Raw genomic sequence first — 12217 nt, forward strand, 5'->3', positions numbered from 1 at the left:
TAAAAACACTCAAGCTGTGATTTTAAAACATTTTACTGTCTAGTGCCCATGCTCCGGTTCAGTTCGGTCACTCAGTCGTGTCTGACTCTTTGCCACCCTACGGACTGCAGCACTCCAGGCTTCCCTGTGCTTCACCAACTCCTGGAGCTTGCTCAAACTCATATCCATCAAGTCAGTGATGTCATCCAACCATCTCATCCTCTGTCATCATCCTTCTCCTCCTGCCTTCAGTTTTTCCCAACATCAGGGTCTTTTCCAATGAGTCAGTTCTTCGCATTGGATGTCCAAAGTATTGGAGTTTCCTCCATCAGTCCTTCCACTGAGAGTGCCCCTGCTTCGAGGCTCCTGAGGCATGACTTTTGAGGCTCCCTACCCAAAGCTCCAAGCCCCACACCTTTTCCTTCTCACTCTCCACCATCATTTAGAACTATCTCAGATTATTCTCCTGTAGTGGCCATTCAAGAGCGGCGTGGCTAAATAAATAGGTTTAGTGAACATGGTGATGGTGTTGACTCCATACTATAATGTTCCATGATTTAAAACTTAATAAAACAATGACAATTTCTGCTTTATTTTTTACTGTAATCAAACATACTAAGTTTCCTTAGGAATGTTTAACTCTAAAATCACCATGGTCACTCAAAACTCTGCTGATGCGTAAACTCAGCAAAGGGAAGAGCAAAGAGAACTACTGAAAGCCCTGGAGGGGGAGCAGAAGGGGTAGCAGGAACAGCAGGAACACCAATGCCCACCTTAAATCCAAAGCACCAGGCCATGTACCGAGCACCCAACACACACTTGCCTCTCTCATGGACCACGAAGCTAGAAGCAGTGAAGGGGCTTTGCTCAGGGTCACACAACTAGAAAGTGTCGTATTTGGATTTGAACCAGGATGGTCTAACCTCAGAGCTTGTGCCTGTAACCACTCTGCTAACTGCTTGCACAGAGAACAGAGTGAAGGTTAAGTTATCTATGTAGGCAAAGCAACTAGCTGTGCCACAGATGCAGGACTCTCAATAACAGGTCTCACAAAAGCGAGAAATCCAGGAGAAAGCACACTGAAGGGATGAGCGTTCCGTGTTTGCTTATTCATGGAAGGCCTACTCTGGAACTGGTGGGGTTCCTGCTATGCCCTACTCCACTTACATGGTCACAGAGCCAAGAGCTCCCTGTGGACAAGCACTGCAGCTGCTCTTTATTTCCAGTGCTGAACACGGCAGCTGGTAAGAGGCGGCAGAGGGGAGAAGTATGCTGAAATGAACGAATGAACAAGTGAACCAACAGGCTAAACTAGTCAACAACCGACATTTCCATTTCTCTTCTGCCCTCAATTGCTACGACTTAAGAACTTTGCCAAGAAAAACATGGGACAGAGTAACATTAGCCCCGTTGGATCCACTCCTATTGTCTTTGTCGCTGTTCAGTTGCTCAGTCTTGTCCGACTATTTGCAACCCCATGGACTGCAGCACACCAGGCTTCCCCACCCTATGAGATGTCCACTCCTATGAGAAGATTCAAATAGGCAGTGGCAACACAGAGTTAAATTCTAATTCCATGTTACTGTCCACACTGAAAAATCCCACTTGACAAGTATAGTGCCTGTCTCTCTTTGCCTATGTAGACAGTTTCCAGGGCAGGGGGTAAGAAGATTTCTATAAGGAAAGGCTAGTGATGAGCTAAGTGAAAAATCTTGACTGGACATCAGCCTTTGATGGTTTTTCTGCAGAAAATAAAGTCATTTTCTCTATAAGCACTGGATTTCATAAATTTTTTCTCTAGCTAAGTTATTCTTTGGCTTATCAAATCATGCATTGCCACATCTCATCATTCTGTAAATGAGACCTAGTGTCAGAAAAATCTGGGTTTAATGGATATGGAGATCACACAGCCTCAAAGCCTCTGAGCTCAAATGCAACCCTTTCCCCCTACCCCTATAAGAGGCAAATGCAAGATTTAACAGTCTTTAAAATCACTGCAGATGCTGATTGCAGCCATGAAATTAAAAGACGCTTGCTCCTTGGAAGGAAAGTTATGACCAACCTTGATAGTATATTAAAAAGCAGAGACATTACTTTGCCAACCAAGGTCCGTCTAGTCAAGGCAATGGTTTTTCCCGTGGTCATGTATGGATGTGAGAGTTGGACTGTGAAGAAGGCTGATCGCCGAAGAATCGATGCTTTTGAACTGTGGTGTTGGAGAAGACTCTTGAGAGTCCCTTATACTGCAAGGAGATCCAACCAGTCCATTCTAGAGGAGATCAATCCTGGATGTTCATTGGAGGGACTGATGCTAAAGCTGAAACTGCAATACTTTGGCCACCTCATGCGACGAGTTGACTCACTGGAAAAGACTCTGATGCTGGGAAAGGTTGGGGGCGGGAGGAGAAGGGGACGACGGAGAATGAGATGGCTGGATGGCATCACCGACTCGATGGACATGAGTTTGAGTGAACTCCGGGAGTTGGTGATGGACAGGGAGGCCTGGCGTGCTGTGATTCATGGGGTCGCGGAGAGTCGGACACGACTGAGCGACTGAACTGAACTGAACTGAACTGAAGGTGGCATCACTGATGCAATGGAAATGAATTTGGGCAAACTTTGGGAGATGGTGAGGGTCAGGGAGGCCCAGCGTGCTGCAGTCCATGGTGAGGGGGAGTGTCAGCACGGAGCTTGAACAGACCTGACAGTGACCCCGACTGCCCTCATGGAGACCAGTTCATTTTCAGCTAATTGCATCAACTAAACTGTGCTTTCATTGGAGGATGAGGAGGGAGGCACAGCCTAGAGAAGGCGTGGCCTCACTCATCTGCCTGGCTCCTTGAACCTTTCCAAAGGCAACAACACTTCAAGAAACTCTGCTGAAACCACGTGGAGAACAGAATGAAAATAGGAGGGTGGAGTAGAACCGCAGCCAGAGAGGAGGAGAACAGAGAAACAAGAGGAGGAAGGAGGGGAAAAAATGGGAAATTTCAGAAAGGAGAATCATGGACTTGATTTTATTTATTAAATACCACTACAGCGCTTACTATTTGCCAAGTACTGTCCTAAACACTTTACAAATACTGGCTCACTGAATCTTCATTATTAGCCTCATTTTACAGAAAAAAGAAACTAAACATGGAAAGCGTCAATGATCTAAGATCATGAGGCCAGTGTGTGGCAGGACCTGAACTTGATCCCGGGCAGCCTTGCTCCAATCCACACACTTAAACACACCCCCATCAGGAAAGTCTGCTGTAACAGGAATACATGGCCCAAGGGTGTTAACATTCCATGAAACAACCTGAAAAATACTCAACAGTTAGTTAAGGAAAGTTGATAAGTCTTCAACTATTTATTCTTAAAATATCAGATATTTCCTTGTAAATGAATATAAAGCAGGAAAAGAGTGAAGAGGATACTCTTCCTTCAGGCTCTAAAAGAAAAATAACAATGGAAGGATCAGCTGAAAGCAAATTTAAGAGCCAGGATTTGGCCAATACGCCCAAGAGTTCCCATATGCCAGTACTGTATTCTCACTAAAAAGGCACCAGGGGCTGGGAGGAATAGGAAGTTTAGGTGAGATATTTACAGAAAACTAGCTTTGGGTATAAATATTATACTAAACATGAAGGCTGGTCAAACATGCCACCACAATAACTGGCTTGAGATGGACTCAAAAACCGGGAGCCACGTGAATTCTAGTCCCTCTGGGCCTTCAGGTCCTGTTTCCCAGTCTCCTTTACCAGTACAGGGAATTCTGTCTCAGAGCTTCCTTCTATTTTTCTTTCCAATTTAATTTCTTAGCTCCCGGTCTCAGCCTAGTTCTCGGGAACAACCCATCCCCGTCGTGGGTACGGTCTGACATATATTCTCTTGACAGGCTGCTCCACTCCAAGTAAGCCTACCTTAACATATTTTTGGCTCCAGGTGAGGAAGAGCATGGATCACATAGATGGGAAGGCTGAGGTGGTCAAACCAGTTCTTCCCTTGAAGAACTTTCATAACCGCGTAGCATACTCTCAGTCCAGAATGGTTGAGGGGCAGGAATGGCCTGGGCAATCCTCTTGTCAGGATCCATCCGTTGATCAATCCACCCTTTTGTGGGCCAGATGAAAAGAAAGCCGGCCAAGACGACACCGATTTTCTGAGTTCCCGTTCTATCATGTCTAGCTGTGGGCTTCCTCTGTTTCTCTCTGACGCTGCTTTTGAAATTCTCCCCCTGCTCCTGCCTTTGTCCCCTGGCTGAGTGCTCTTCTCTTAGGGTGTTCGTTGTGTCTTGGTAGTGTGCTTCATGTTACTCTCATCTCCCTTGGGTTAGGAACGTCTCTCTGTGCTTCAAAAGCACCGTGGAAAAAAATCTCTGATACACACTGAATTATTTGTCATGAGGTTGTCTTCTAAGTCCTGCTACAAATACAGAAAAGTGCCCATGTAAAGATAAATAACAATTCGGGCTTTGGCTATCAGCTACCATCAGCTTTTTGAGAGCATTATGTTATAAAGTCTGTCTACAAATAAATAGCACGTTTGGAGCTAGGTTGCTTTATTATGGAGGAAGAAATGACACTGTGGAAATTAACAAAAGCCTAATCGGAGGAGAACAGAGTCTCAAGAAAGCCTCCCTTGTTTAAGTTGGGTCCGCTGTCCTCCTCTGTGGTAGGTGAGGGTGAGTGGGAGTGGTTCCCACTTTGTCCTTTCTCAGAATTTCTCCCCTTCCTGCACTGCTGCCCAATCTGTTATGCTGGTTTGTCTGCAGGAGGCAGCAGAAGGTGCGTGGAAGGGCCCTCCCCAGATAAAGACAGAGAGGCCAATGGTGGGGATCAGGACGAGGGTAGTCCCAGAGCAGCTACGGTGCAGGGAGCCACAGGGTAAGCCAAGCAATCTCTGCTACTTCATGGCACTGTGCGTTGCTCCTGAGCAGGGCCACGTCAGCACCCAGAGAAGGGTAACTGCTGAAAAACAAAACTGACTGCCCCTCATGTCCACAAGTCGACCTGTGATGGGACTTGTGTTGTGACCAGGCTCTGAGAATTACCAAAGCACGTGCAGGACGTTCTGTTGTTTGCTCCACTTCGTGGTGATCCAGCAAGGGCACAGGAAACCATAGCATGACCTGAGGGTTCCTACCTGGGTTGAGGAGAATCTGTTGCTCTGGTTGTTGAAGGGAAAAACCACAACGGTTGCAATGAATCTAATAATTCATTAAATTTTCCTCCCAAAAAGCCTCATTTGCAGCTAATGATTGAGTAATAGTATCACCAGGGGCTGCTGCAGGGCCAAATAAAACTTTGATAGCATCCTCACAAATCATTTGGCCGCTACTGTGAGTTCCCAGAAACTGGAAACAAGCAGTGGTTGCCATCTGCGTTGAGAATTTTTTAAATAGCTCTATTTTTATTGTTCTTATAATGAAAAGGGAGTGTTTTGCATTTCCCAGAAATTGCTGTATATGTCCTCTTAATACCCAGTGAGGCAAACGGGATAAAAATTGGGACATTATGATCCACTGAAAAGTCACTCTTTTTGAAGAATGTTCAGTCTATCTGCTGTCGTCTCAGCTCTAATGGCACATGGCTATCCTGATGGGGCCAAAGAGCAGGGCTGCCTAAAGCAAATACTGGCTCACCTTTGTCACAGGGAGGAAATAAACTAAGGAGCATAATTTTCTCAACTGTATACTTTATTCCCATAAATGTTACTTAAATGTTGCCTATTGCCAGTTTCTACTGGCCAAGACAGAATCAAATGAACAAATGTCCAAGTAGCACCAAATATTTGTAGGTAAAGGATGTTTGGTTGCAGCAACTCAAGTCAACCTGCTGAATCAAGCAGAAAAAGGAAGATGCTCTATTAGAATCTACAGGTGTCTCGTGGACCATGTTGGCAAAGTGGAGCTGGGCCTCAGAATGGGTAGGAGCATCTTTCTAGACAACTTCATTCTTCTTTCTCTCTCTTTAACTGGCTTGTTTTGCTACTTAGTCCACACAGTGGAAGATAGCCACCCAGATCTCTCAAGGCCACACATTAACTCCTCAGTAAGTAAAAAGACTGCCTCTCTTGATCACAGGCTCAAATACACAGTTGAGAAAACCCAATGGATCCAGTTTAAGTCTGGGTTTTATCCTTGGTCCAACATCTGTCGAGAGGGGTAAGATCAACACAATACAAAATGTCCACAAAAGTCCCATCTTGTAACCCGGCCACTAGGGCAAGGCAGTTCCAAGAGAAGGGAGGTGGCAGGGAGAAGGTACTGTGTGGGGACACAATGTGTCAATGCTCCAGCATGCCACAACAAGCAACCTGGACCCAAGCCTAACACCACTGAAATCCAGGGAGAAAATGCTGAGGAGGGTTAACGTATCATCTAGAAACACACAAGGACTTTTTCTTAGACAACATAGGAAATGAGAGAGCAACTTTTCTACAATATCTCATGTAATCTTACAGAACAATGTGATAGACTCTGTTTTGCAGAGGACAGTATTGAACCTCAGAGAGGTTAAGTAGCTGGCCCAAGGCCACCTAGCTAGTAAATGGTAGAAGCAAAATTCAAACTCATGTTGACTCTAAAACCCCATTCAGGCTCCATCTATCCCAACATGTTGACTCCCATATGAATTCTGCCCAGAGATAAGTCTCCTGGGATTGGAGACAAGCATTTATCCAGAAGCTGGGTATTGTTTTCTATGCTTGAGACTTCTCAGGGACCTCGGTTTGCCAAGCCCTGATGCAGCCAGTCCTGTGAGAGCTCTGGCCACAGCACAAAGACCCCAGCATCCCCAAGTCAGAGGGGCCCAGCAGGTACCTGACCCAGCTGCTCCCTCTCTAACACACAGGCCACCCCCACCCCAGGGGAACATGTCATCCCTGAGCTACTCAAAGGCCGTTTACTGTTCAAGTGCTACCGATGCCATTTTCCTGTTTGCATTTTCTTTTTGTTTTTGTTTTGTTTTTACAGTTCGTTGCTCATCCTAACTGTCAACAGCAATTGCTTACCATGTGGTATGAAAATCTCTCAGGCTTACGTCAACAGTCTATCGCTGTGAAATTCCTGGCTGTCTTTGGAGTCTCCCTAGGCCTCCCTTTTCTCGCCATAGCCTATTGGATTGCTCCGTGCAGCAAGGTACAGACTGCTTAAGGTGCATGTCTTTGCGGTTATTTCTTCTCTCTACTTAGCATAACCTGAAGCCATTTTGTCCAAATATGCAGCTGATCATTTCCCATATTTGAAGAAAATAGCCCTGAGATACCCAACAAAAGTAGAAAGCCACTTAAGAGGGAAAATGCTAAGGTTTGCTTTTTAAAATCATTTTCTTAAAAGCCAGAAGAGTGATAATGTGGAAACTTTTACATACATAAGGCATAATCTGATCAATAACAGAATAGAGGGGGAATAAAGGCACTTTTCCTTTTCTAAGTATGCAATGTCCTAAACACACCCTCAAAACCCATAGTAATAATAATTACAATAATGATGACAGGAATTAGTTCCATGGGAAATTTGATAAGCTCATGCAGTCAATAGAAGTGTCAATGAATGGATCCTCTTGTCAGATCCACCAAGAGAAAACTCATGCCAGGAAGATGGGCCAGAGACTTCAGGTCTGCTAATGAGGCCGCCTAGCCAGGTGGACAATGAACTGACTGCCTTCAAGTAGGAGGGCTATCAGAGAATGGATAGCCAGTGCTTACTGAGTACTTTCTTTTTGCTAAGCCCCATTCATGGAACACCTCATTTCACTCTCTCAATTAGGATGCACACACTTCATAAGCAGATTCAGAAAAGAGAAATGACTAGTTGCTAAGAATCAAAGGCTTCTCATACTGGAGCAATGCAGACCCACCTCAACATCTTCCTTGTTTCCCAGCTTCCTTGTCTGGGTTCTGCCCACATGGGCAGCTAATTAGGTCATGAGAAGGAAAACAGCCAAAGAAAAAAGGAGGAGAGCTGGAAAGATGCCATTCTAGGTTCTTTGCTTCAGAAAGGGGGCTGTCTGGTTCCTGCCTATAATGGAAGAAGTGAGACCTGCAGGTGCCAAGCGGCCACACCTCCTGTTCCACCATCCCTACAGCCCTTCTGATTCAAAGCCACAGAAGGCACCAGTGGTCACTCCAGCTTCAGGCAAGAGTGAGTGCCTATAAAGACTAATCATGCAGAAATTCTGAAATATGTTTCACGGGTTTCATGGTCATCAGAGGTTCCAAAGCTGCATTTATTCTGTGATTTATTACAAAAAGAATTAAGCTTAGGTAATCAACATTTGGTAGAAATATGACTACAGGGAGATTAGTTCCACAGGGAATCTGGTCAGCTAATGCAGTTAATAAAAGTGTCATGAGTGAATGGATCCACTTGTCAGTTCCACAAAAAGAAAACTCATGCCAGGAAGATGGGCCCAAGACTTCAGATCTGCTAATGAGGCCGCCTAAAAGGGGGGGCAACGGAGTGACTGCCTTAGAGTAGGAGGGGTTTCAGAGAACATAATCAGGACTCAGACTCCTTTTCCTTTAGAATATTATTAAAAGTCCTCATACTGAATATTTGTGGTGTCCAATCTTATATCTATTGAGGATTTTGTTTCTATGCCTGCGCCCCTACCATGGCACAGATTGCTAAATCAGTATTCCCCAAATGATACATATGGATGGGAAAACAATCTTTTCTGTCCTTTATCATAAGTTGGAAAAAGCACAGTGAATGAAAAAAGACTAGCCAGATTTAAAACCGGATCAGTGCTGGTCACTGATTTTAGGCACTTGTTTTCATATTGGTATTATCTAGTCCGTACTGCAAGTTAGATCACTGCCTTCATCCAGAGATGGATGGGGACTTTGCCTTACATTCCCTAAGCCCCCAACTAATTCTAGGACATCAGTCATTAAAATTACAGCCAAACACTGCCGACCCTTTTGTCATAAAACTACATGTGACAGTTTCCAGGGAACTAGGACAGTTTCTAGGGAAGCAGCACCAGCAAACTGGCTTGCCTTGACCTACCCGGGGGAACATTCAGAAAGAGATGATCTGCCAGCTGATGACTACAATTTTAGATTTTCAGTAGATCTGAGAAGAAGAATCCTAGTCAATGGATGCCAAAAAAAGGGAGGATGGTGGAAGTGGGAGAAATCCTGGACTTTCTGTGGACCCAGTAACCCAGTAAACTCAAGAGACAGATGTCACTATAGAACACAGGGGTCTGATTTATAGTAGTCTTCTGGAATATTTTAGAAGTAATGATTACAGCAAAGTTTGGCCCCATGGCTGGAGCTTCCTCTCCTCTGTTCAGATACTTGTCTGATCAACATTTTGTGTTCCTGCAACGTTCAACAAGACAAAGAACAAAAACAGCACTTGAGATAAACATGAGGTTGCCATTAAGCCACTTGTAGTTTCTTTGCACTTTCTGGGCTCCAACTCTGAGCTCAGTTCATAGCTAAGTGACAAGCATTATTCCACAGCATGAGATAATTTTTGGTGGCAATGCTCATTCCAAGGAAAGATTCCTCATTAAAGAACTTGTCAAACTCACTCTGAGGCAGCCAAAGGACAGATAAAACAGTCAAGATATTTTTAGTCTTTTCTTTCACCATTTAGAAAGAAGTCTTTCCAAGTTTGGCAGAGACATTAGATTTCTGAGGATTACAGAGAAGTCACATCTTCCGTGTGAAGAAACCAGCCCTCTCTAAAGGCCCCTGGTCCCCGAGAGGAGCGGCACGGCGGGGAACTCTGTTAAGGTGCTTGTGTCTCTCCACCCATGGGTCGTGCCTTTATATCTGCCCAGTAATTCTATAGAAAAGCCAGTCATTCTAGCAATTCCATGCTAAGAGCTTTACTATACCTCCTTCAAAGAAATTAGACCTTTGGTGCTTCTATAAATGTATTTATAAAATGTCACTGTTAAACCGCATCAATCTGCTAATGTCCATCCATGTCTAACAAATGTTGAGATTTCTGTTTCCAACTTAATGGCGCATTTCCTTCTTAACAGTTGCTGTCCAAATTTAACAACTATCAGGGACCAAAATTTCTGAGCCTGCCAGAATAACCTCATCATATCTTTCCTATTGAATTCCTAAGGCTGTCCATTATATTTTTACGTAAGTTTCTGAGGGTCCCTAAAAAGACTGCTGAATAAGGAGATGATATAGGTGAAGAGTGTCAACAGGAGTTGAGCTTACTAATATGGAGACTAAAGAGGGTAACCAAGTCACAGACACATACATATGGTGATAACTGCAGGTCTGGAGCATGGCACTGGTTTGTCAGGATCAATAAAGAGAACAGTGATTTTTCTCTCGTTTCACCACTGAAGGGTCGGTGAGTTCTTGTTCATATGGATGCTCTCAGGTAAATCTCTTCCCAGAGAGCTCTTTATCCTCTAAACAAGGGCTGCCATGCCAAAGGGCTTTTATGACTGATTGCACTGTTTTCCATCCTTTGATTTCCCATTCTGATTCATAATTTAGGTTGTCTGTCTGTTAAAATCTGAAAGCTGAAAAACTAACCATCATCCTCAAGGGCTCAAATGGTCTCTCTGCAGCAGGTAGATGGGAGAAGTAGGCATCAGGAGTGCTGAGGAACTGCACAAGTTCTAGTTATACAAGTACAGGAGGGGAAGCTGTCTACCTCTGTTACCTGTTAACCCTTGTGGTCCAGCTGTCCTTATAAATTAGTCCCCAGACTTGGGTAGTGAGATCTGTAAACAACTTTAGACTCCTACCTGATATCTTTGCACTGTGCAATCTAACAGTTCATAAGTCTTGCATGCAGAAATATTAAAATATTAGTCATTGCCCTAAACCTCCTTAGCCTTATCCCAAACAAAATCATCTAGTGAGAAAGGCATGAGAGACTGCAGCTGTTGAAGGCCCAGCCTTGCCAAAGCTTAAATGTCACCCAGAGACAAAACAGAGAGAAGACAGCGCCTCCACAGGTCTTTGTATCCTCCTCATTTGTAGCTACCAGAGAGCTGAAAGTGAAGTGAAAGTTGCTTAGTTGTGTCCAACTCTTTGTGACCCCACTGAGTAATACAGTCCATGGAATTCTCCAGGCCAGAATACCGGAGTGACACATGATTAAATAAAAACCCAAATGCAATGTTTAAAGCACTGCCACAGAGGGGAAATCTGTGCCAGGAAATAGAGCATTTTCTGCTCTTCTGTTCCAATAGTTGCTGCCCTCAAATGCAGACAGAGGGTCCATCACATGTCACCCTGCTGGGAGAGGACTTACGAGTGCCAGAGGGCTGACACCTCACCCTTAGCCAAGTCTGAGCCCTGCAAAATTCCCTCCCCATCTCTCCACCCATTTCCTACCAGGGTTTTGCTTGTTTCTGTCTCCGCTAGAAAATCAGCCACTTTGAAGGGAAGACCCAACTCTTACAGCTTGTTTTAGCTCCATCACCTGCAGTGTCCAGCGTCAACTTGTGCATATATAGTTCCCCAAAGGGCTCATAACATACATACATAAGGACGCTATAGAGGTCTCCCTTTGTGAATCCTTGCACACAAGCTTTTCAAGAGTCAGTCGATTTTTTCTTTTTGGTTTTTTTTTTTTTTCAGTCATTCGATTTTAAGTTTCCCTTTAGGAATATAGACTAAGGCTCTCCATTGCCACATACTATTTCCTATAGGCCAGTAGCTGTGCTGTACTGCACATGTTAAATAATTCATTCCCTACATCAACCCTATGCAATAAGTACTATTTTATCCCCATCTTACAGGTGCATTCACTGAGACACAAAGGGATTAAGAAACTTGCCAAAAACCATAGATCTGTGATTTAAATCCAGGGCCTCTGCTGCAGAGGCCTGACCTTAGCCACATCCACGTACACACGCACATCCCAGCATTCCCAACACCCAGTTACATCGGCAGCATTACAGCCTTCAGTGCTGAATGTAAAGATCTTAGCTGCTGACTATTGACCTTGGAATGAATCTGATTCAGAGCTTTATAGTTAGCAGGGCTTTTCTAGAAGGGAGGAGTCAAAATCATCATGTGATTAACTACCCATTCCTCTTCTTTCCTTAGAAGCCCTACCTTTATAACCCACTATTACTCAGCACCTCTTCAGCCCCCAGGACAAACAGTAGAATCATATGGTAATGTGAAAACACGATGATCAGAGACACCATGTGCTGAGTGAACATATACTCCCCACTTCAAAGAAAGAAGATTCCTGAGTCAGATACTTTTTAAAAGAATTTTTGAGGGAGCATTCTGAGTAATCTGT

At 44.3% G+C, this 12217-nt stretch overlaps 1 protein-coding gene across 1 annotated transcript in view; it reads left to right on the forward strand.

Annotated features, from left to right (window-relative positions):
- TRPC7 (transient receptor potential cation channel subfamily C member 7) overlaps nt 1–12217 on the forward strand; it is a 143943-nt gene that overhangs the window by 69227 nt on the left and 62499 nt on the right. Inside the window, exon 3 of the mRNA XM_055430349.2 lies at nt 6941–7105. Coding sequence (XP_055286324.2) covers nt 6941–7105 — 165 coding nt within the window. The remainder of the gene's footprint in view (nt 1–6940; nt 7106–12217) is intronic.

Source organism: Moschus berezovskii, chromosome 8 (assembly GCF_049115385.1).
Source record: "Moschus berezovskii isolate FMDL1 chromosome 8, NW_MosBer_1.0, whole genome shotgun sequence".
Taxonomy (NCBI): Eukaryota; Metazoa; Chordata; class Mammalia; order Artiodactyla; family Moschidae; genus Moschus; species Moschus berezovskii.